Raw genomic sequence first — 24,159 nt, forward strand, 5'->3', positions numbered from 1 at the left:
TCTTTCGAGGTCCCTTCCAATCCCTAACATTCTGTGATTCTGTGATTCTGTGATTCTGTGATTCTGTGTTTTCTTTTTTTTACCCCTGCAAGCTCAGACCCTCGGCGCTCAGCCCAGCCCCTGGCAGGCTGGGGGAAGCAGCCCAGGCTGAGCATTGCCCTCCCGAAGTACGCGCCCACCCTCGCCCCCGCAGCCGCCCCGCCAGCGCAGAGCATCCGCGGGCGGTCCCGCAGCCGGCCCTGCCGGGAGATGGCACTGCGAGCAAGGAGAACCATCCCGCGGCGCGACCGCAGCGAAACAGCCCTTTCGTTTGTATTTTCCCTTCCTTCCCCTGAGACTTTGCTGGAAAAATGCTCCTCTTGTCACCTGTGATAGCTGCATCCTCGCCGCTTAGCAGCATTTCTTTCATGCCAAGCGAAACTCGCTGTTCACGAGGCAGCGGGTGCGCGAGGGATGGTTGGAAATAGCTGGCACATCTCTGTCAGCATCTGAGCAAAGAGGGGTGGAGGGTTAAAAGTCTGTGCCTGTCCTTAGGGAATGAAGACAGCCCTCTCTATGCAGGGGGCTTGCAGTCTCAGACCCCGCCTCGAACCCTCCGGAGCATCAATATTCCGACCGCAGCCTCCTCCATCTCCAAAATCACCCAAAACTTCCATGGGAGATTTTTTCTGTTCAAACAAAGAAGCTGTGCAAGTATAATGAATTTCCCCCTTCTAGGTGGGAAGTTTTGCTAAAGTGGCTGTCAGAGAATCAAAATTTACAGCAGCTGAAGTTTCACTAAATCACTGTTTTGTATCAAGGTATCAGGGGAGATCCTGTTTCTCCTGAGAGCTTGAATCTCCACCTGGACGAAACCGAGAAATTTCGGAAGCCTTCTGTGATGCCAGGTCAATTTCCCAAGGAAATTTCATGGGCTTTTCCACGCCCTGCCAGATTTTTCAACACCTTTCAGGAAGTCACAGCTGAACAGTTTTGGTCAGGATAGTTTTGCGTTTCAGGGAGAATATTTGGACCCTTAGGTTTTCTCGGCAGATAGCTGTTGAATGCTTCCAGGACTGGTGTTTCTGCTCCCCAGCGGTGTATTGTCCCAGGTAGCACAGTGTTCCCAAAACAGGTGATATCACACAAACCCAGAGAGAAGACACCCATCAGTTCTCTTGTGAAAACAGATGTGATTGGGCTCAGATAAAAGACTCCAAGCTGAGGCTGTTTGAGACTTCTTTGGGGGAAAAAAATATGTTTTTCAATTGGAAATTCTCAAAACTGAAGTTTTGAGAACAGGAAGGTGTTAGCGCCCTTCCTGCTCTGAGGAGATGATAAAAAGCAATTATGCAATTTGTCTTAAAGTCCCGTTCTGGCATTTTTGCAAAGAAAGGGCTTTCTTCTCAGTTTGAGCAGGAGCCAAATGAATCTATACTGGAAAAAAAGAGCAGTGTTAAAGGGTCATGACTGAAACTTTTCCACATGGGGTAAACAGGCAGGTGTGCTTTTCCCTGTGATTTTTCCAGGTTGTGAGAGAGAAAAGCAAACATTTGTCCAATTTTGGTCTTGGCAGTGGTGAGGCTGAAGGAAGGGGTAGCTGGGACATGGGTAATGAAGGAGAGGAGATGGAGGAAGAGTTAGATGTCGAAGCAGCAAGAAGAGGGGGTATTCCTCCTTTGCTGTCTAAAGGTTATATGGTGTATAGATGTGTCCATACTGTCTTCCCTAGTGACCACAGGACCCACTTGTCCTCACAGTATAGATGTGTCCCACATAGAGGCACCAAGGAGCTATGGCGTGAGGATGGGGCTCAGCCCAAGAGGGTTTCACTTGCTTGGTTGAGCTTCTGGGCTTATAGGAGTTTACCCTCAGGACTAAGGAGGAGAAACCCAGCAAACCATTACAAGAAATGCATCTTTGACAGGTTAATATTGAGAGACAAATAGTGGGGGACACAGGAATGAAAGTGGTCGTGGCATCTCTTTCCAGACATATTTGGGATGGTGATTTCCCCACTGTGGCTCTCCCCTCTGAATGCAGCAAACAGGAGCTGCTGGCAGAGATGGGGACCTCTCCCTCCTCTCCTTCCCCTGCTCCTCACACCCAGCACTGATGTTTCCCAGGTGTTTCTGACTTGCAGAGTTTGAAATTGAGTCACCTTCGATTTTTCCTGACATTTCCCAGAATTTTTTAAACTGCAATATATTTACCCCAAACGTGGGTTTCTGGGGGAATTGTGCTTTTCAGCTAAAGGCAAAAAGAAAGAAAGTAAAAGAAAATTAAGCTCCTGCCTCAAAAATAGCCCTTTTGAAAATCGCGGGGGCAGAGGTTTGCAAATTCCTCACCGAAAGACATTCAAAAAGCAGCTCTTTCACTTTTTTTCTTTTAAACCCGACCTTTTCATGCTAAAAACTTCAAACCGCTCTAATCCCTGGCTTCTGCTTTCTATGCGAGGAAGATGATTCGTGATAGAAGCCAGTCCCGCAACCAGAGCACGGAGCCACGCTGCAGCAGATGCTGGCCTGCCTCGAGGTGTTAATCTGCAGGGAGATCATGGGGGATGAAACAGCCACACTGGCATGGGCCACAGCTTGGGACGGGCTCACACATGGCTGGCGACTGGCAGGGTTTTGTGGCAGGGGTTCCCAATCCAGGCAAGAGCCACAATCATCAGGACACCCTTGCTTTCTCAATGGCAATGAGAGCACCTCCGCCGTGCGTAAAAGACTGCAGACCCTGCGGTGGTTTGGGTGCAATCCTGTTACAGGAGGGGCTGGAGGCAGGATGGGTCCCCTCCTGAAGATGTGCACTAGCCTGTGCATGCCTTGTGCCAGCCACATCCCTCTGGACACCTCCATGGCCCCCAATCCTGACAGCAGGACAACACTGGCCCACCCATGTAAGATGCCCTGATCCATGGGGGGAAAACACCCCACCTGGCAAATGCACAGGATTATGGCGGTGGTTTCCCAGTTCCAGGAGCATTGCAAGCTCCGTCCTGTAATTCAGGATATTCATGAAACAGTGATGCAAAACATGATCGCTGTAAGGTCTCAGTTCTTGCCTGAGATTACATGGGGTTGTGCTTGTGGCACCAAGGGAAAAAAGTGCTGGGGGAAACCTTTTCCAGACCCCTCTCCTGTTGTTCCTCGCTCAGAAAGACATATGCGAAAATGTATTTTAAATATGGCTTTCATTCCATGCTGAGCCTCTTCCGAGCGAGGAGCTGGCAGCAGTGGGCCATGTGCTGCGCGGGTGATGGGACGGCCGTTATTTATAACAGGTGTCAGGCGGTACTTTGTCATCGAAATCTTACCCGGCAGTAGCAGCGAGGGGTCTCACCACACGCCAATCTCTGTTTTCCAGGGGCGGTTTGATAACAGCGTGCACCGAACCTGACATCCTTGCTGCACATGGAAACTTTACTCACATATTTTAGCTGACCGGTGGGACCTTGTTCCCTCTGCAGCCCAAATCACGCTAATCACTCATGTCTGAGCCACTTGATGATCAGGGTCACATCCAAGGACAGGATTTTCTCCCGTGCAAACCTTTGCGCACACATACGGCCACATCACACCCTGTCCAGGCTCTGGGAGGTACCCACGGCCTCTACTCGCCCGCACCTTGCTGTGTGCACACACGCAGACACTCAGCACTGTCAGCCTTCCCAGGCAAATGGGTAACAGGCTGGAAAGCCACAGCCAAGTCCCGCACTTATTATCTCCATCTTTGTCTTTCGCACGCACGTCCCGCCGTTCCCCGCTATCTACACAGGAAGAAGTTCGGCAAATGTAATAAAGACAAGGTGAAGTTTTACATAAAATAATCTCTCCTGCCATGAGCACTGAGGAATTTTAATCAGTCCAGGAGTACCGGCAGAATTCCTTTGCCTGCAATCTTTTCATGATCTTGCTTTCCCCTCTTGCTCCTCGTGGGGAGCATTTGCTGAGAAGATGATTAAATCAGGCTGGTAAAAAAGCTCGTCGGCTCCGTAGCTCCCATCTTTTCCTGCTTCTTTGCAAGATCATTTGTACTTTTTTCTGGCCTGTGGCATGCCAGGTCAGTTGCTTTCTTTGCCGACCCTGTACGTTTCCTCACCATTGTTGTGGGGTTTTTCCCCCTCTGGAGAATCTCTTTTGTGCAAAGGCGAGAGACAAGGCTCCTAGCTCAGCCTGCTGTGTTGTTGTTTGCCTGAAGTCCAGCAGGAATTCAAGGAATGGTTCCCCATCTCTCCTATTCACCTTGCTCCTGCCAGTGGCAAGGGGTCGGGCAGGGGGTGGATATTTTGGGGAAGCCGTGAGCGAGGAGCACAAACTTAGGGGCTGATGGGAGCTCAGGGATTCTGGAGGACTGAAACTCATCTGCGTGTTGCCTGCCAGTATTTAAGTGTAGGAATTTGGGCATTTTGCTTTGAGCAAATGATTCACCAGCAATCATTCAATCAGCTCTCCTGATGGTTGAATAATTTGTGAGTAATTTAGTCAGATGTTTGCCACGAAGTATCAAATAAATGGTTTGGAAAGACACCGGCTCAGACTCTTTCCTTATACATACTCAGCTTTGGGGTACAACCACCCAAATGCTGTCCCCTGAGCTTTGGCCCCAGTTGTCCAAGGGATCTCTGTTGCTTTACAACTGGCCAGGTCCAGCTCAAAAAGTTCGTGTCTGACCGTGGCTCAGCTCTGTCCTACTCTCACCATGCAGCTGTGAAGCATCTGCTCTCCTGCTTGGGGTACCACCGCTGCTGGAGGCAGGTGGGTGGCACGTAATGGAGTAGAGTGACGCTTTTGGTGATAGTCTCCTGGTTGAACATCAATGTACAGGCTTGTGACGAGCCCCTTGCTTTCAATGAGTGGCTCTTACTGGGATGAAGTGGATGGGAAAAGCAGCCCACAGGGATGGCCTGATGCTGGCTCATAAACTAGCGGAGAATAATTTCCATGGGTCCAGCTCTCTCCCTGGACCTGTTGGTGCTGCGGCATCTTTCCATCCCTGTCCCCATGAAACTGTCTGCTCTCCTGACACGTTTCTCAGTGGCATCTGAGAGCTGCTGCTTCCCACACAGCTTTTACTCCTTCTTTTTCTGCCCTGATCCTGGCTGACAGCAGGGCTGGAGGGATGAAGAGGGAGAAAAAGGGGCTGGGATTTTCTTTACTCTTCTTCTTTTTGTGACTATTTCAATCTGGTTCAGATTCTCTGGGCAGGAGGGTCATTCTCCAACTCTGCTGCAACTTGCTGAGCAGCCTTGGACACATCCCCTCTCTGTGCTTAGTTTCTCTCCTGCTTTTTCAGGACTTGCTATTATCTATCACAAATTACCCCAGAGCCCAAACATGCTGGTTATTCTTCATGGATAAAACCAGTAACAATAAACACATAATTTATTGTGGGCCTGCGTCTGAGACAAAAACATCATTATTTCCCTCCAATTAATAGTGGCTTTTAGTAGCATCAATGAAAAATGAGATGAAATCTGGCTTCCACCCAGCACCCTTCCTCTGCCTGTGTGACACTGTCTGTGAGAGGCCAGGACTGCAGGGAGAGGTGATATCTTTAATTTGATCAACATACATCTAGTTGGAACAAAACAGATTGGCTTTTGTAGGTTTGCCCAAATATTACCTTCTCGTTTTCTTTTTATTTTCCCCTTTTCTTTAACAGGAAGATCAGGAAGAAAGTTTTGTTGTTGTTGTTAATACTGTTGTTTACTGCAGCCCAGGAGAAGTCCCGGGATGCCAAGGGAAGTGGGAACATGCCAATAGGAGTATTTCTCCCAAGTCCTCTCTGCAGAGTTTTCTCGCATGTGTTGTTTCCTGAGTCACAGGGATTTGTGCTGGGAACGCTCGGATATCTGGAAGCTGGAACAGTCCTTACTGCTGACCCGAATGCTGATGTCCAGGGAGCAGCACCCCAGCTCTGCCACAGCCCCTGGGGTGGGGGCCAGGGCAGAGGACTCCCATAATCAGTTGTAGGGCTCTGCAGGGCTCCCCAAAAAGCCCCAGTTAGCACTGATCTCTGTCCCTCGTTGGCACCTAGCCCCTGGCAGCGAGCAGGCTGTTTCTCCATGGGCATTTGTTTCTTCCAAGCTGGGGAAACAGAGGTATTTATCTGCACGCTGGCAGCCAAGTGGGGAATATGGCTGGGATGGGCTATTCCCTCCAGACCTCCCACCCCATGGAACCCCCCCAGCCGATGCCACCATGGTGCCAATCAGTCTTTCCGCAAATTGCCCCCCAGGTGACTGCAATTGCCAGTGTGGGTGGCAGGAGTTGGGAGGAGGTGGGAGCCCTGCGAGGGTGCCTTCTCCTCCGCCTCCTGCCCACCCTGCACTTCCTCACCCTGCGGCCACTCGGCTGTCCTTGCTCACCCTCCCCTTTGGCTCCTGCTCGTTTGGCCTCGCTGCCGCTTTAACTTTAGCAGTTCCTTGGAAAGAGTCATTTTCCATAACTCAGCTCACAGCGAAGCCCTCTGCCTGCCAGCTCTGCCTTCTCACACGTGTCGCTGGCGTGCCCCAGCAGCACACGCCTGCACCTGCCCAGCCAGGCCTGCCTGTCCCAGCCTTTTGCACACCAAAGCCTCACACCCAGCTCCTGTCGCCCCTTGGCACGTTTCATCCTGGCACTCCTGAATTCCGCTGTGCTACAGCTGGAGTGGGCACCCTCTGCAACCCTGGCCTGGCTGCATGGCCACCCCTGCAGCTTCTGCCTTGTCGGGAGTCGTCGTGAACAGCACAAGAGGACATCTGTCCTCTTCACCCTGCAGACCCTCCATGTATGTGACAGCTCATGGTCTTTACCTGTGATGGGAAATGGGGCCACCCCACACACCAGGGGGGACCTCACGTACGATGGATGGGCAGGGTGGGCTCGTTCGGCACGCACCGGCAGGTTGCATTCAAGTGGGAAAGGTGGGTGCACATGCGGGTGGACTGCCTTGCTTGTGCATCGGTTGTGCAAGAGGATGTGGGAGCGGAGTCTTGTGTGCGTTGGGCGTTCAGTTGTGCAGCATGAGCGTGTGTGAGAGGGGTGAGTGCGGTGCTTTCAGTTCTGTACGCATCTGCGTGTGGCACTTTTGTTGTGTACGCCGAGAGGGTGCTCGTACAAGGCGGTGTGGCACTCGGAAGTGAGGTGCCTGCGAGGACGTACATGGAGGTGTGCACGGAAATGTTAGTGCAGTGCCTTCATGTGGGTCCGCACCTCCGGATGAGGGAGGAGTGTGCGGAGGGCGCGTTGTGCAAGACTCTGTGTGTGTGGCTCCACGCGTGCCGGGCACGCGTGAGCGTGCAGGAGGGCTGCGAGCGTGCTGCCTTCGCTCGGGTCTGCATCTTGGGGGAGGCGGGGGGACTTACGGAGCCCCATGCCCATGCACGCAGGGACGGTGCTCCGTGGGCGTGTATGTGCACGCGTGGCTCCGCGCGCACGGCGCTTTCACGAGTGTGCCCCGCCGTGTGCGTTTACACGGGGCGGGGGGGGGGGAGCGTGCGTGCGGTGCTCCCCTCCGGCTCAGCATCCGCGGGGAGGTGGGGAGGGGGCGGCTGCGTGTCCGCAGGGGCGTGCGCCAGGGCGGGCGTGCAAGGGCTGCCGCTCGCGGGTGTGCGTACGCGTGTGTCTGTGTGCGTGTGCGTGTGTGCGGGCGTGGGGCGGGTGCGCGCGGCGCGGCGGGGCCGGGAGCGCGTCCGCGGCGCTGTGCCGGGGGGTGCGGGCTGAGCTCATCGCTGGCTCCCCGGCGCTCCTTACCAGTGGCTTCTGCGGTCACATGGGTTATGTGCTGGAGTTTAAAAGAGCTTATAGCCCCCGAGCCGGTGCAGAAGCAGCCGGTGGTTGCATGGGGTAAAGCCGGGAGCGGCGGCGAACAGGGCGCCGTGAGTACCGGGCGGCCGGGGCTGGAGGGCGGTGCGGGGTGTCCCCCCCACCTCCCACAACCCGCGGGACGGAGGAGGCGGCGGGTGGGCGCGGGGGTCAGCGGAGGCGAGCCCCGGTGCCCGCCGCTGAAGCCTTTCTGGGAGGCGAGAAGGGGGGTGGTCGGGAAGGCTTGCTTCCCCCCCTCCTCCCGCGGCCCGTGTCCCCCCCGCGCACCTTTCCCCGGCGCGCCCACGCGTGTCCGCGCCCCGCCGTGGGCCGCCCCTCCGCCCCCCGCGCCGCCGGGGGGAACAATTTGGGCAACTTACTTTCGTGCTCCGCCGTGTGTGTCCTGTGTGTGTGTCCGCCCTGCGCCCCGGCCGGCCGCTCCCGGCGGAGGAGGGTTGGGGGGCACGGGGTTGGGGCGTCCCCGCACCCCCCGCCCCCGAAGGCAGCGGGTCGGCGGCGGGGAGGCACGGCGGGACCCCCCTGCCCATCGCGGGGGGCATCGCGGCCGCTGCGAACGGCATCAGGTTGAAGGCTCGGGAAGGGATGAGCCCTCCTGCCTGCTGCATTGCCATGAGCAAGGCTGGAGCCGAGGTTGCGGGTGGCTCTTTGTAAACCGGAGCCCGTGGATTTCCTGGGCGGGAGAGCGGACTTTTTCTTCGTTTCTCCAAAGGCGCAACCTGCCCTTTCCTCTGCTGTGGCACTGTTGATTTCTTTTTCGTTATAATCTTTTTTTGTGTGTGTGTGTGTGGGGGGGTGATTTTATAAGAAAAACGTCTGCTTGGCGCTTCTGTGGAACTGCTCTCCCTGGGTTAGGCAGTTCATCCCGAGCACAAGTACGAGGGCTGCTTTCCAGAATTGCATAATACAACACCGATCCCTTTGCTGCACAAACTCCCTGACATTTCCAGATCTTGGTGACTTCCCCCACTGCAATCTTAAAACCGGATTGGGACTCCAACCAGCACGAGCTAATTAGTGCTGCCTTAGCTGGGGACAGAACCTGGTCTGCATGTTTCGGCTTCCCTGGTTCCTCCGGCAGTTGTTTCTTAAACCACTAAACTTTTTTGGTGTAAAGATTGGCCCTTCTCCTTCTTCCTCTTAGAAAGCCCCTTTCTTCCCCACCCCATGCTTACAGAGACGTGTAGGGTCTGTACAGAGGACAGGTTGCAGAAAGGGGATTGCCTGCAAAGCTCTTTGATTTCTTTTTCACTTCTCTTTGTGTTTCAATTTATGGGATAGTCCAGGAGGTCCTTTCCTCAGATTGCTTTTTGCTCAGGAACTTGCTGACTTTGGCTAGGATTTTGCTAATTTAGCTCTGACCGTGCCCGCTCTCTGTGCACGCGTGTTGTTTACCTCCGTGAGGGACAGGACCTGCACATGCCGCTGCCGGTCCTGCTGGCTGTGTGTGCAGACAGCGAGGCAGGGACACTGGCTGCTTTGGCATAACGTGCAAGTATGTGGGAGCAGCCGTTCTTGCTCCCTGCTCCCTGCCCCTCTGTGAGGAGTTAGAGCTTTGCCGTGATGCCTGGAGATGTGCAAGGGATGCTCGTGTCCAACTGAGCATCTCACTGGGACCAGGTGCTGGGATCACAGCTTGCTGGGGCTCACTGGGGAGGGTGGACTTTTCTGAGATGGGCTGTGCTTCGGAAATGAGAGCCCCGTGCCTCCTGGCAGACTCCTTTGCAACAGCCCTTTAGGATAACTTCATCAGACCCTGTTGTCAGAACAGGCCAAGCCACAATCTGACGATCGTGCATTATCTTTGGTCTGATTTATTCTGAGAGGACATGATCCTGCCAAAAAGTTCCATCCCCATCCCCATGGAAGGTGCTCAGCAACTCCTGGACTTGGGAAGGGAGAAGCCCTGGTACCTCTTGGAGCCACAAAGCTTTTGATGCACACACACGTACAAATAACTGTGCAGCCAAGGCTCAGCGTTCGGAGACGTGGCCGACTCTCCAAAGCCGGCAGCAGGAGTTTCACGGGTGCGAGCCCCGGCTTCCAGCCACTCTCAATTAATTCCCCGGCAAGCTGGAGGAATGCATCCTGCTCCAGCTCAGGCTGGGGCTGGGTGTGCGCCTGGGGAGCCTGTCTCTCAGCTCTGTCGTTTATTATTGCTGCCGCTGCCATTACGCCTGACAAATGGGAGCTGCTGAGTAATGTGCTGTTTGTGTGTAAATATCTCAGTGCTCGCAGCTGAGCTCACTCCTGCGACTTTGCAGGAAGCCGTCTCAGCACCTTTCCCCCGTGAAGACCTGGGAGAGCAAAGGCATCCTCCTGCGGGGACCTTCCCACTGCTCCCGGCGGCTTTAGCCTTCGCTCTCCCCTGCTTTCCTGCACGCGGGAAGCCTCGGTGGGGACTTTCTGTGTTTTGATAGAGACAGTTATGCACAACTAGGAAAGAAGTTTTATTTTGGCTTGTTTGTTTTTTTTTTTAATCTACCTACTCAGCCCCGAATTCCCCTTAATTTCATCCCATTACTGCTGAAGATGCTAAATTATTCCTTCCCATATCGTTTTCATCCCATTTTCAGATTAGCATCCGACTGCTTCTGTCAGTACTTGCTCAGCCCAGCTAGACTGATCACAGCTCTTTTAATCTCCCCTTGTAAATCAATCCCTTCTGCCGCCTGATCATTTTTGTCGCTCGTTTTTCTGAAATCCCTCCAATTTGTCCATTTTGTGTCGGTGACGTATGCCTGGCCCTAAACATGATGTATACCAGGCATGGCAGCGTGAGGGAAGGACACCTCCTCCCCTCCCACCCCGCTGGGGCTTGTGATGCTTTGTCAGCACTGAACTGAGTTACTTCCCCATTATTCTAAGCTATAGTCCCTGCTCGGTGTTGCAGAAGAAAGCAGCATACCCAGGTCAGTGCCCTGGGGAGAATTCCTCCAAATTTTGGCGATGACTTACCGAGGTTTGCTTGCATGCTGCTAGCACACACTGGAAGGGGACAGTGCTCTAGGTGCTGTCCGTGGGGTGCCTCTGCCCACGGGAGCGAATAGTTGAACGAGGAGGGATGAGCAAAATAAGAGAGGGCAAGCTGCATTGGGGTTGCTGGACAGGTGGGGAAACTGAGGCACGTGCACAGGCTCAACGCACATTTTCTGTGCTCCTGTCCAGCACGTGCCTCTTGTTAGGTGCTTCGTGTGCAGGATCTGGTCCCAGCTGCACCCGTTAGTATTGCAGCCAGCATGGGCATTTTCCCAGGAGGTACTGGACCTTGTTGCGTGGTCAGAGCAGGCTGGCAGGCAGGGATGCTGGGTTCTGGGCTGGTTTTGTGCATTGCTGCTTGCGCTAATGGCCAGACCTCGATGCCACAGGGGGTCTCACGGGGAACAAAGGGGGACTTTGTGCAAAGGCAGTGGTATCTTGCACTCGTGCACTTAGAAGTTTTGTCATCCCAAACCCTGAGCTCCTAGCACCGAGCGTTCCCATTAGCTGGAAGGGCCGTGCCCTTCCAGGGACCATCTATTTTTAGGAGGAGTTTTATTCTGGACAGCGTCCACTGCAGATGCTCTCTGCCTCCTCCTCTTGGCCCCTCGCCAGGGACACCGCTCGGGCTATCTGCCGGTGGGGCAGATCTTGCTGAGGCTCTGCGGGACCGTTAACGGAGGTGGCACTGTGCCGGGCACGGGGACACTTGGGGGGCTGTTGCTGCTCTGGGGGTGCCCGGGAGGGCCAGCGAGCTCGTGCTGCCCTTCACCTGAACTGTTGGAAGTGGCATTTAATTGCGCTGTTGGTACCAGCAGAATATGGTGTCGGCTTTTCTGTGGGATAAGTAAGGGCACTGCCCGGGCGCGGTGGTACCCGGTGCCGGTGCCCGGTGCCGGCCCGTTCGCCAGGATGACACTAGGGGGCACGAGATCTGCTGGAATCCTTTTGTCGGGGATGGGGATGAAGGATGCAAAGCCACTCTTGACCCTTCAAGCCCGCACATCATCGCCCTGCGCATTTTGTAGGAATCCGAGCGTTAAACCCCAAGGGCTGCCCCGGGTTACTCACCCCGCAGCGAGGGCAGGACGCGGCTGTCTGGATGCTGCTCCGCTGGATCCGTGTGTGGACGGCTGTGGGAGCAGCAGGAGTAAGGGTGGGAGCGCTCAGCCAGAAACATCTCTGAAGTGAGGAGGAGATGGATACAGCCGGAGTGCCAGGGAGTCTCCGGGGAATTTGGGAAATCCAGGAAAACACCTAGCATGGTTTTAATGCCTCCCCGGAGGCATTGTCCAGAGCAGGGATTAAGTTAGATTCGGGGTTGGCTTTCAAGAGGAAGCGTGTTATGGTTTCATTTTCTGCTGGATGTTAAGTTCATGTGTGATGTCTCCTCAGGGTCATGTTTTCCCAAAGCAGCAGAAACTTTACAGAGTCTGATTTAATGAATGGTTCTGATCGATCTGAAACATGGTGTGTGTGGGGGGTGTGTGTGTATATATATTATACATTTGTGGCCATGTATATCTCTGGGTAGGGTGCAAAAAATGTGTTTTTGAAGGTATGTTTATGCATTTCTGCATACACTCAGCTGTAATATTGTCTTCTGTCCTTAAAATCTATTATTGCAGCTGTGAATGCGTGTATGTACATTAAAACACTGTATACTGGAGTCTCTCTCTCTTGTTACAACAAACCTCGCGAAAAGCAAATAAAGAGACATTGTTCTCATAGCAGGCTTGGGAGGACTCTGCATTTATCTTCTATGAATTTTGATAGTTTTTGTTCATCACGTTTGCAGTTATGATGGTGGGGGTTCTTTTGCCTGTCTACTTAAAATTTTGCGCTAGTGGGAAACTGAAAACATTCAGATCGTTTCAGTTTGTTCATTACTTAATGAAAACAGAAATCAGGCTTCTGAATTCAAATGTTGATGCTTGATAACATTCTGGCATATTAATTTCTAAATGGTTGAATTTTTTAATGCTTTCTGTCGCCAGATACCAGGCTCCTTTGCTGGAGCACTGCTTCCCTCGCAAGCCCCCAGGCAATATTTTTAGTAGGACACTGACGCATCACGAATAGTCCCGTTCTCCTAGAAAAGGCTTTGCTGGCTGTTGTTGAAAGTAGCACTAGGACGGCTCGGAATGAGATCAGAGGAGGATGAAGCTGCTGCGTCAGTGTGTTTGCTCTGTGCCTTTGATGGAGGTTTTTGTGTCCGGCCATGCGGGTGCGTGCCTGTGCGGATGCAAGGGCATCGCCTCAGCTGGTTTCTGAGCCCAGAGCTGAGGACCAGGGGTTTATTTATTTTGAGATCCCTTGCAAAGTGGAAAGAGGTCTGAGAAGAAGTTCCGAGTCTACTTTTAAGTCAATTAGGGATTGTACCCAAAGGGGTGTGATGTGGTTTGAAGAGGAGAGGGTGCTTTGTCTGAAGGTGTTACCTAATTAGAGGGTATAGTCAGGGCTCTAATTAGCCATGACACCCTAAAGATGTCATCGAAGCCCTCTTGAGGCACCGCTGATCCGTCGGCGTGGCTGTGAGCTGTCTAGGCAGCGTGGCCGTGTGCGGCTGGGGCTGCCACGCTCTGTCTGGGAGGCAGCCCGGATGCCGGTGCTGGAAGAAGTTGGTTTCCTTCAGGTGATTTGCGATGCCCTCCGGGGCGGCTGCCAGCATCGAATGATGTTCATAAAGTCGCAAAATGAAAGTAAAGCTGCAGCAGATGGAAGGATTAATACTAGTGCCCATTATGAGGGAAATCTCCTGCCCGTTTTCCCCAGGGGGATTGCTTTCTGCCGCTCCCTGCTCGGGGGAGGCTAGAGGAGGAAGGCTGGAAGAGTTTGCAATAAATGATGCTCTACTGTAGTCGTGGCTGTGTTTGCAGCAGCTGGTGGGGGGATCGTGACCCCTCTCTTAGCATTGCCTTACAGAGGGGACCGGGATCAACTGGAATCTGGCTTGACTGGACCTGGTTGCATTTAAATACTATGCAACACACCCTGTGAGGGGGGGAACTGGTGGGGCAAGGGGCACAAAAAATGCTAGGTGAGGGGGAGAGGCTGCTGGGGAGGCTTTTCCCCGATGCTGGAAGCGACTCACAGCTTGGATCAATGCTGACCCAAGCCTGGCTGCTGGGGTGGTTAGTCCCCCTCCGAGAGGAGGGACTGGGGGCTGCTTCGGGGCTGCTCTCACTCCCTGCCTTTTATCCATCAAGTCCATTGGTATTTATTGAGTCAGGTCACTCCTCACCGCAAGGAGAAGATGGTATGAGTTGCCCATTCCCACCAGTGAAGCTAAGAGCTCGTAGGAGCCAGGTGGAGCCGGGGAGTTGGCTGGTGGATGAGCGTGAAGCACAGGGCCAGTTGTCATTCCTGGCATCAGTGAGTGAAAGCATCCTCTCTCTCATGAGGGCTGAGGTCCCCACCGCTGTCAGAGCCCTCTGAATTGCCAGGAGGGTTTGAATCCACCCCCTCAGCACTCAAACGTCCCCTGAGGGTGATGCTCAGCTCTGGCAGTAGCAGTGGATGTCTCAGACCTCCTTGGGAGGAAGGAGCTACTGTTATTCCTGTTTCAGTGGGTCAAGAAGGAGATCCCTGGGGCAAGGCAGGGTCAGCTGCGTGTTTCGTCAGTGCTGTGAGCAGCCTTGCTCTGCAGAGGGACTGATGACCAGCTTTGCTTTTGTAGGTAATACCACAGGCCTCCTAACGCAAGCACTCAACCAGGCACATCCCTGTGCTGGCAATTACGGAGGGATGCGCCTGCTTTTGATTATGTGGGTGTTAAGCCAGTGAATGCATTTTGTTCACAAAGTCGCAGCCTGGTATTTTCCTACTTCTCGTGGTCTCGTCATGGCTTTCCCAGTCTTGGGAGCACAGGTGAGAATAACTTGGAGACTGGATGTAGTAACTTGTAGGACCCTGCCATGGCCATGTGGGGCTGACCCACCCAGCTATTCCTACTCCACGCTATTGCCATGGCTTCCCGGTGCTGCAAGGAGGGACACTGCATTTCGGGGTGCCATGTTATAGGTGATGGATGAGAAGGTAGAGAAGGTAGCTGCTTTTTGACTGCTGCATCGTTTTTGCTCCAGAAGTAGCTTCTTTCAGGGTGACCACCAAGTCATCTTATTGCTACGTGCTTTGCAAATGCCCAGCAGCTGATGAGCCAGGCTGACCCCTGCCCAAGCCCCGTGCAGGCACAGCAGCTATTGCATGCTGCAAGGGATCATCTGTGAGAGGTGTAAAGTTCCCTTTGCTGGAGCTTTGCAAGCTGGGCAATGCAGAAGGAGGGATCTGCTGCTGCCAGCATGCTTGGAGGAGGCAGGCTGGGCTGGGTTCCTCGGGGCCAGGCGTGAGCATTCGCTTGTGAAATTAAACAGTATTACATATAATAGAACAAGCTTGTGTCTGCTTGGAATATAGGTACACTTTCTGCACCGTGGCCGTTTTGTCCATGGCCTAAAAATTGCTGGTGGTAACGAGGATACATCCTCTCCTGTGGTTAGAGCGTGGTTCTCGGATGCAAAGGGCAGGCAGCCCGTGCCAGACTTTGCCAGTACGTGATTTACCCTCCTCTGTGCATCTGAACTAAGGGCTTGAAAAATAAACACATTAAAAAGAAGGAGAGAGAGAACCAAACGCTGCTGCTGCTCTCAGATTCGATCAAAAAAAAAAAAAGCTCTGTCCAGTCCTCTGGGCTTCTCACTTAGCAAATAGAAATAACAGCGTTACAGCAAAGGTGCACCCACAAACAACTACGGGTTTGGGGAGGGGGCGGTTTTGTTCCGGATGAAATGCATTTTGGATTCTTTTGCTCCCCAAAGGGCGTGTTATTCTCCCTCCCTGAGCACGGGGATTGCTCAGCTTTGAGACCTTTTCCTCACCTGCTCTCTCTGCCCAGCACGCTGAGCGCCCGTGTCGGTGGGAGGCTGTTTGACTCGGGCATCCGGCTGCGGGGGGGTGGGAGGAGTTGCACCAAGCAGCGGTGGCTGTTTTTCACAGCTCTCCCGTGCCGTGGTTCAGAGCGGTTTCCTCTCGCCCCAGAGCCCGGACATGTGCGGGGCGGCCGGTTCCCCACACGTGTTGCACAGACACGTTTCCGTGCTGGCTCTTTGCGCCTGCCCAGCTCTTTGCAGCTGGGGGAGCCGAAGCTGCTCTCCTCTTGTGGTTCACTGAAAGGGTCTCTCTCTGGATGGAGTTGTCTGTGTGTTATTGACCTGGTTCCGGGAACGACAGAGGCTTTTCCGTCTCCTGGATGCGTGATTTCTGCAAGGGCTCTGGAGCAGGGGCTGGCTCTTGCTGCTGGTGTGTTTCCAGTCCTCCTAACGTGATTAGTTTGACAGGCCCATCGGGTATGTTGGCGAGTCCAGTTTTTATGTCGTGCCTGAAAGTTAAGTGCTGTGGCGGGGCACAGAGCACTGGCTAGTGCTGAAATCTTTGCTGGAGGGAGCGTATTGGCTGGGCAATATCTTTGGCTGTGCCACAGGTGTGCTGTGCCTCCTGGCAGAAACCCCTTGCCCTTTTGATGGGGCATTTCTGTATGACTCAACTCCCAGAACATTTTGGGGTCCCCTCTTCTGGCTACAGTTGGAGTTATTAACTGCCATCAACCATTTCCTATCCACGCACCCTGCTTGCGGATCTCCGGGTTGGTGTGTGTTGCCTTCTCGCAGCAATGCTGAGAGACACCAAATTCTTGGGGCTTGTTTAGATGGGACGAGGACTGGGAGGGGGATCACTGATGCTCCATATCCCCACTCTGCACAGTGCTTTTTGCTGTATAGACACATCTGCTGCCCCCCCAGCCCTCTTTGCTTTGGATCAGCGAGTTCAAGTTCATCCTAGCTTGCTCCGCCACAAAGCAAGGATGAAGAGGAACTTCTCTAACAGCCATGGTGGGTCCCTGACTTCAAAGGCATGCGGTATTTGTGCTTCCTAGTTTTGGCACATCTTTACCTGCAGTCAGGCCAGCAATGCTGTTTTTTTCCAAGAAGGGTTGCCTTGGGCACAGGGAAGAGCCAGTCATGCACTGATGGGCTTGCTGTCTCCCCCGGGGCTGGCAAAGGGAGGAGAAGATGATGTGGCTTGCTCAGGTCAGAGATGTCAATGACAAAGGAAGTGGGTTGATGATTATGACTTTCCCTCTCATAACAAGGAACTGGGATGGTCTGGCCTGTGTTTGGGTCTAGGACCCAAACAAGCAAGAGGTTTGGCTTATTGCACATCTGCATTTAGGCTTGCAGGGTTCCCCAAGGTTGCTCACTATAGTACATTACCAGGTTCAGCCTTTAACCTTGCTATGACCTGGGGTTGCAGGGAAACATCATTGCCGGCAAAGAGGGGAAACTGAAACCTGGAGTGGCTTTGGGATTTCCTGGAGGTCCCAGAGCAGAGCTGGTGGCAGAAAACCAGATTTCTTGAGTTGCTGACAGCTCATGCCAGCTGCGGGACACATTAGTAAATACTCTGCGTAGACCAAAGCAGGGCATCCGGCTTTCTGCGCAGCCCTGTGTGCTTATCTGTCCGTCTGTCTCCAGTTCTTCTGGCAGCCGAACCCCTGAGATGACATTTAAAGGTTTTACATTTATTCTCTCTTGCCAGTTCCAGATCAAATTTGCTGAGTTGTCAAGCTGAAGATGCTTTTCTCCTAAGTGCTGGCCCTGCAACAGCTCACCCTGCCCCATCCCTGCCTTAGAGGAGTCCAGCTGGGTTCCTCCTGCCTTTGCTGTCACTGGCAGTAACGCGTGGGGGATGGAGCAACAGCTCAGCTGGTGGATGCATGAAGAGAAACAGACTTCAGCTTCCTTTCTCCCTGTTGCTCAGGCCGTGCTGGAATCAGCTGGTGGTGGGTGTTAAAAAGCAGCAGACGGAGCCAGGGCTTGCACTGGAAAGGAGGTGCTGGGATGGAGAGGGCAGTGGTAGGGACTTGCATGCAATCTCTTCCTTCTCCTCAGGCCTGCATCTTAGTGACAAGCATGCATGCGATGAGCTGGTGGGTTCTCATCAGAGCGCCGGCAGGCTGGGTGTCTGCCTTGAGACAACCAGGACGAGTGACACTAATCAGCGGCTCTCCTGCTGGATTTCAGCAAGGAAAGCAAGCGCTTGTCCATGCGAGGTGAGTAAATTGCTGTCTTGTCCCCAGAGGCTGTCACTCTGACGCTTTGCCGTGCTCTGCTGGCAGGGAGTGCCACCAGAGGATGCCCCTACTGTGGCTGTCTGCCTTGGGGACAAGCACAGACACGTGAATCCAGCTGGCAGTCAGCTTGGGGTGCAGAGAAACCTCCCCAGAACATGCATTTGCGAGCTCTGGAGTGTCATAGTCACTCCCAAGCGGTCAGAACCTTCTGCCACTGTGTGAGCTGGGAGGAGAGGTTGCTGGGCTCAGCACCTGTTTCCCAGCATGAAAAGGGGATGGTGTCACCTCTGCTCTGGAGCAGAGAGCCACGGGTGGCTGCAGGTGCTAGAGACGTCCCTTGGTCTCAGCCCCAGCAGCCAGCTCCAGCTTTGGTCCTCAGAGCGTTTTTGAGGGCTTTGTGCAGTATGGCTTTAAATCCACCCCTTCCTCTTGTGCAGGCCTCCTCCCTGGCCAGGCCTGATGATAAAGTCAGTCCTGAGAAAGATGTATTTTACTGGCTTTTGCCAGGCTCTCATCTCCCACATTACTTCCACCAGACCCTGCACAGTGTGTTGTCAGGAGCTGCCTGAGTTCTGCCTGAGCAGCATTTTCCAGGAGGGATGGCAGTTCAGAGGACACCACATAACTCAGTAGGGTGATGCCAGTTTAACTGGGCCAACGGCCCTCTCGCAGCCCCAGCACTCACCGCCATGCCCGTGGAGGACAGCAAGCAGCTGCTTGACAGTAGAGTCATGAACTGACCTGCATTTTGGCTTTAAAGGTCAGAGTCAGCACATGTGGATGGAGCGAGGCTGTGACACAAGCAATTACACTGTTGGCTTCAATGACGAGAAGCACGAAGTTGCTCCTGTCACCCAGGCTAGGAGATGGAGGAATTTAATTATCATTCTAACTTTTTCCAGAAGTAGCTCAGATGCCTCAGCTACAGGCAGCTTTCTAAAATTGAAAGGAGGGGAGAAAAACAAAGGACCCCTCCTTTTGCTGAGTCCTGGCCAGTTAACCCTTTTAGCCATACTGTGCCCAGATGGTGTGACTGGGCTGCCTGGGTCTCAGGATCATCTCTCTGAAGACACCCTTGGGCACAGCCATGTCCACAGAGCAGCAGGGCAGCACCGCCCTTCCTTCTGCAGAGGTGGGGTCTGCCCTAGGTAGAGCCCCTCCCATAGTAGTGCTCGGTTTCAAAGCCTTGCCTGCTCACTGTCCCCCCTCAATTGCTGCCGTGGACATTAATTTTTCCCAGATTTCTGCTTCCCTTTGAATACCTCTGCTACGGATCATTTTCCTTGCATGTGTTAGCTGGTATTTTCCCAAAGCTGAATCTTGTGCTATTTCCTGCCTGTCTTTCTCTGATTTCTCTTGCTCCTTCTTCTGTTATGCCTAAACCCACCTTGGTCTTTGCTTCTGCTCACTTCGGAGGAGACTCTTTGCCCCTCTTGTTCTGAAAGTTTGCAAGAGGGGAGGAATTCGCCATTCAAGAGATGAGAAATCCTGCCCACCTGTGTCTTGCTTAGCACCTCCCCACCTGGAGAAAAGTAACTCCAGTCCCACGATAGCCAGGGTGGGAGGATAAATCAGGTGTTTTGGGGGTGAGGAGAGCTTTGTAGGAAGGGGAGGGCTGCAGGGCAGGGGCAGGCTGCTGGGGCTGGCAGGAGTTTGTAAGGGCTGTGGGGTGAAACTCCTGGCTGCAGCAGTGACTGGAGGTAAGATGGGAGCTCCTGGACTGGGGGGGTCTGATGGACCGAGAGGCAATGTAGGGGTAAGGCTATGAGGCCAGGCTGGATAAGAAGGGTGTCTTCTCTGGGGTTTCATGTTGGGGGGGTGGCATAAAAACTAGTCAACTTGTCCTTTAGCAGTGGTTTTCCACAGTTCTCTGTAGCTTCCCAAGTGGAAACTTCTTTTAGGCTTGAAGTCACCCGTGTGTAATCTATTCCTCTAGCTGTGTGTGCTGCTCCAGCTGAGGCTCTATGGGGAGTGTGTGATAACTTTTCTGTGGCTCCTTGTTTAGGTCCTGCCTCCTTAATTGCGATTTGTAGCTTTTATCTCTTCCAGCTGCTGCTCTTGCTGTTTGTCTTTCCTCAAAGAAAGAGGAATAGCAGTAAGTGGGACAGAATTACTGCAGACCCCCTGGCCCCCACTGTGTGCCCTGAGCTGGGGATGGAGCATCCCTGGTGTTGGCTCCTCTCGCTTTGCCCTAGTTCTTGTGCCGCTGGCTGTGCTGTGGCACCTCCGAAGGGGGTGGGCAGCCTTGTTTGCAGGAGGTGGCAGAAACGGGGGTTTCTCAGAGGATGGAGCAGAAGGGATGTCTTTTTTCATCTGGAGCAAGGAACCCCTTTATGCACCCCTTTTTTAGACCTTGCCTTCCCTGTACCCTTCATGAAAGTAGCAGGACAACGCTGCTTTTCCCAAAGCCCAGTGCAAGGGGACCACAACCTCACGATACAAGCTCAGGAGCCAGACAGCAGCTTAAAGACTAAATACATCTGCTGCTGCAGCTCTTGGCTTGTACAAAAATAAATCTTATGGAGGTAACTTTTTTGCTGTGCAGTTCTCAGGGCTGGCTCTGCTGTGCTTTCCACTGAGACAGCGTTTGCTAACACAGCCAAGCATGAGTGGAACAAGCCTGGAGCTGTATAGAAAGTGATAAGATAAGGCAGGGTTATGATTTGCCTGTCTGATCCTGAAGCTTTGTGCATTATTAAGTGTGTGTAGCAGGAGGTCAGTAGCCTCCTGATAATTTTCATTAGATTAGTTGGGCAGCATAATCACCTGCTCAGAAAAAACAACTTGACACTGTCTAACTGAAAATAAATAGTCTTGTAATTATAAGGACATTGTCAAGGTCAAGAGGCTCAAAGATTCACTTTCTTTTTTCCTCTGGTATGTTTACAAAGATCCTGCAATGCTTTGTGAGGTGTTTCCCCCCCCCTCCCTTAAATTCAAACCAAGAGCTTCAGAGCTCTTAAAGGAAATTCAACACTTCCACAGCAGCGGACGTGAGTGGTGTTGCAATAGCCAAGTGGCGCTTGTGCCCCGCTGCAGCTGAGTGACCCCATGCTAATGAGCAGGCACTCGGTAGTGAGGGGGATGCCACCAGCCCAAGCAGACCTAACTGGAGCAGAGACGCTCTTCCCTCCTCGTCTGTGCTACTCGTGGGATGGATCCAGCCCGGAAGACCAGGCTGCGCATTGCTCCCTGCTAACGTGGCAGAGGGTATCCCTCCTTGGGAGCGCTCAGGCCCCCACGAGTGCCACCCTGTTGAAATGAGAGCGTGCATTAGCTCCTGGGGGTGACTTTGCTGCTGTAGTTAGCTGGTGCTGTCAGAGACCCCAGGAAGGAAGAGGTGGGAGTGAAGCCAGTGTCCTAACCGGTACTAATGGGCCCTACAAAGGGGACTCTGCTACGTAAGCAAATAGGATATTAAAGCTGGGGTTGGTGCTTGTGCACTGCTAAAATGCCTGCCCTTTTTCGTCCTAGAAGTGGCTGTGCTTGCTATTTATCTTCTCCAGTCGCATGCAAAAATAAAGCCTGGAGGGATCTTTGTAATCTTCTCATCTGGCCGGCTGCAGGACTGACGCTGGCTGTCGAGATCTGGGCACGACGTTCAGGTCCTCAGGGTAGGTTCAGAGCTGGTGGTGCCCAAAGTGATGGAGAGCTCGCTGGTGTCCGTGCTGGGTACTGTGGCTCCTTGGCAGTACATTGCAATGGCAGGTAGCCTTGCTTTGAACCAAGCAGTGGTGTGGAATATATGGGGGGAAGCTCTCGGCTCACTGACCTGAGCTTGGCCTCGAGCCAGGAGAGCTGCTGGCTATTCAAGGAGATTCCAAACCCAGTAACCTATACGGCAGAAGAGTCAGGGTTTGCATGCTTGTGCCAGCTGTGCGTGTCTCTGCCATGGAAAAAGTGAGCTGCTGATGTGGGCAGATGAGCCCTTGCTGCTCTTGGGTGTTGTTTTTCACCAGCCTAATGGCCCATAAGTGGGGATTCTCATCAGTGGAGCTGGTGGGGATCGTGCTCAGCCCATCTTCTCCAGCAATCCGCTGCTCTGGTTCCCTGTCACAGGCTTTGATGGATGCCCGAGGGAAGGCAAGGGCACGGCTGGGCCTGATGTGCCAAGTGACGGATGGTGTGGTCTGATGACTGACGCCACGCGGCCGGCGCGCGGGTGCTGCCTCGCTCCTCCTCTGCGGGAGATGGGAGGAGAAGGGGCTGCCTTGACAGCTTGTTTTGAAAGCAAAATGACTCCAGGGATGGATTCTTTTTCTTTTTTTTTTTTCCTCCCTCCTGCATCATCTCCCCTCCACACCTTTTTCTTTTTTTGCTTGACAGAAAAAGCATAACTTGTCTTTGTTTAATTGGTGCTTTGTGCCTGTCTCCTGCCAGAACTCAGTGGAGAGGGGGCTGGCTGGATCAAAACGGCTCGAAGCTGGGAAGCTGTTACATGTCTGGCCTGCCTGTTTAAAACAAAAAAATCAACTTTTATTTGCCACCCACCCCTAGTTGTAAGCCAGTTCCTCGTGCACCATAAAAGCAAAGCAGTGGATGCTGTTGTAAGCCCTCTTCAGAAGACACCCCGTCGGAGGAGCCCGATTGACGTGGGGAGCACACGGCTGAGCGCCGGTGAGACGGCACGCTGGGCACTTGACCTTCTGCTGAGTGTGGGGTTTGGAGCATCTAATTGACGTGTTCTTGTAAGGCTTCAGATTGTTTCATGGTCTTACAAATAAGAGCTGCCAGTGCCTGAAACAGAAAACAAATGTGTAGTGGATCAAGTGGGGAAGCGTTCTGCTCTGCGGGCAGCGCTGTGGTGTCTGGCTGTGCAGCCTGTTTGCTGGCGCTTCCTATGCAAGCAGGGCAAAAGTAGGGTTAGAGTAGTGCCCCCAGCTCTCTGGGAGAGTCCCTTCAACCACCCTGTCTTGGTTTCCATCTCTGTTGAGCGTATGTGATGATACGAGGCCAGGTAACGTCTGCTTGGGAGGGTGGCATGTGTGGTAGGAGTCCATGCCCTTGTGCTGCTTCTGGCAGAAAACAGCATGGGGTTGCCTGTGCTGTGAGACCTGCTGGAGCCTTTGAAAGCAGCCTTTGAAAGCTGGGTTTGCCCTGGTCTTTGCAGAGCAAAAGCAGCCAGATCTTTTGCTGCAACGTGTGGCTCATGCCTGGCTGAGTGCTCCTCACTCAAAGGGGCTACAGCTGCTCTTCTGGACCTCTGGAAGGGGCTGGGTGTCTCCTAGCGCTGCTTGTTCCAGCCCTGCCTGTTGGGGTGGTTGGGTCAAGAGCCCTTCCTGGGGGACAGGGCATGGACTAGGCATCCACTTGAGGTCCCTTCCAGCTGGATCTGTCCCTGTGCAAAATGCCAGCAAGAAAGTCAATGGCTTGGAATTTTTTTGTCTCTATTGTGGAGTTTGCAGGTGCTTCTGGAGCACTGGAACAGGCTTCCCAGGGAGGTTGTGGAGTCTTCTTCTCTGGAGTTATTCAAAACCCACCTGGACGTAACCCTGTGCAACGTGCTCTAGGTGAACCTGCTTTGGCAGGGTGTTGGACTAGATGATCTCCAGAGGTCCCTTTCAACCCCAACCATTCTGTGATTCTGCCCTTCCCCAACGAGAGGCAGGGGCAAGGCAGCAACTTGCAGCTTGTTCTGCTTTGGGAGCACTGCCTAGCCCTGCTGAGCTGTGCTTCTAGCTTTCCACCTTCTACAAGCATAGGTAGCTTTTGGTGCAGACCAACCCTGGTGCATGTAGGGCAGAAAAAATGGAGGTGATTGCAAGTGGCTTCACAGCAGTTGGTTGGTCACTTCTGAGGCATCAGAGAAAAGCTGGTGCTGGGGCAATGCTTTTGTAGGTGTTTCTGGGGCTCCTTCTCAGGATGATGGGAGCAAAGCATAAAGTGGCTTCTCTATGAACATTAGGCTGTCCCATGGCCATCTTGGGGAGCCTTGCTATAGGTGGTGAGCAGTGTTTTCCTTTGGGTGAAAGGGAATCCTGGGAAGGGGCTTGGAGGAGGATGCAAAGAGGGGAGTATTTGCAGGTGGAGGTTGGTGGGATCTGAGCAGGGCCCATTTGCTCAAGGAAAGGCAGCTGCAGTGATGGGCATGTGAAAAAGGGGGAACCTGGAGGAGCTGGGTGCAGCTGGAGGGGTAGAGTGGTGCTATAGTGGATCTCATTGGGCCAGGGAGGTACCGTGGTGAGCAGGTGATGGCCAGGATGGGGGTATAGTTGCTGTGGAGGCATCTGGAGAGAGAACTGGGAAGTTGGCTTGTGTTGG

The 24,159-nt window shown here is 53.4% G+C and overlaps 1 protein-coding gene across 3 annotated transcripts in view; it reads left to right on the forward strand.

Annotated features, from left to right (window-relative positions):
• Nucleotides 1-7,733: 7,733 nt before the first annotated feature.
• Nucleotides 7,734-24,159, forward strand: part of CNTFR (ciliary neurotrophic factor receptor) — a 215,123-nt gene continuing 198,697 nt past the window's right edge. For 2 of the 3 annotated variants that reach the window (XM_068423190.1, XM_068423189.1), the window contains exon 1: nucleotides 7,734-7,846. In XM_068423190.1, the coding sequence (XP_068279291.1) occupies nucleotides 7,748-7,846 (99 nt within the window). In that variant the 5' untranslated portion in view covers nucleotides 7,734-7,747. The remainder of the gene's footprint in view (nucleotides 7,847-24,159) is intronic. The other variant, XM_068423188.1, reaches the window with a different exon arrangement.

This window comes from Nyctibius grandis, chromosome Z (genome assembly GCF_013368605.1).
Source record: "Nyctibius grandis isolate bNycGra1 chromosome Z, bNycGra1.pri, whole genome shotgun sequence".
NCBI classification, from domain to species: Eukaryota; Metazoa; Chordata; class Aves; order Nyctibiiformes; family Nyctibiidae; genus Nyctibius; species Nyctibius grandis.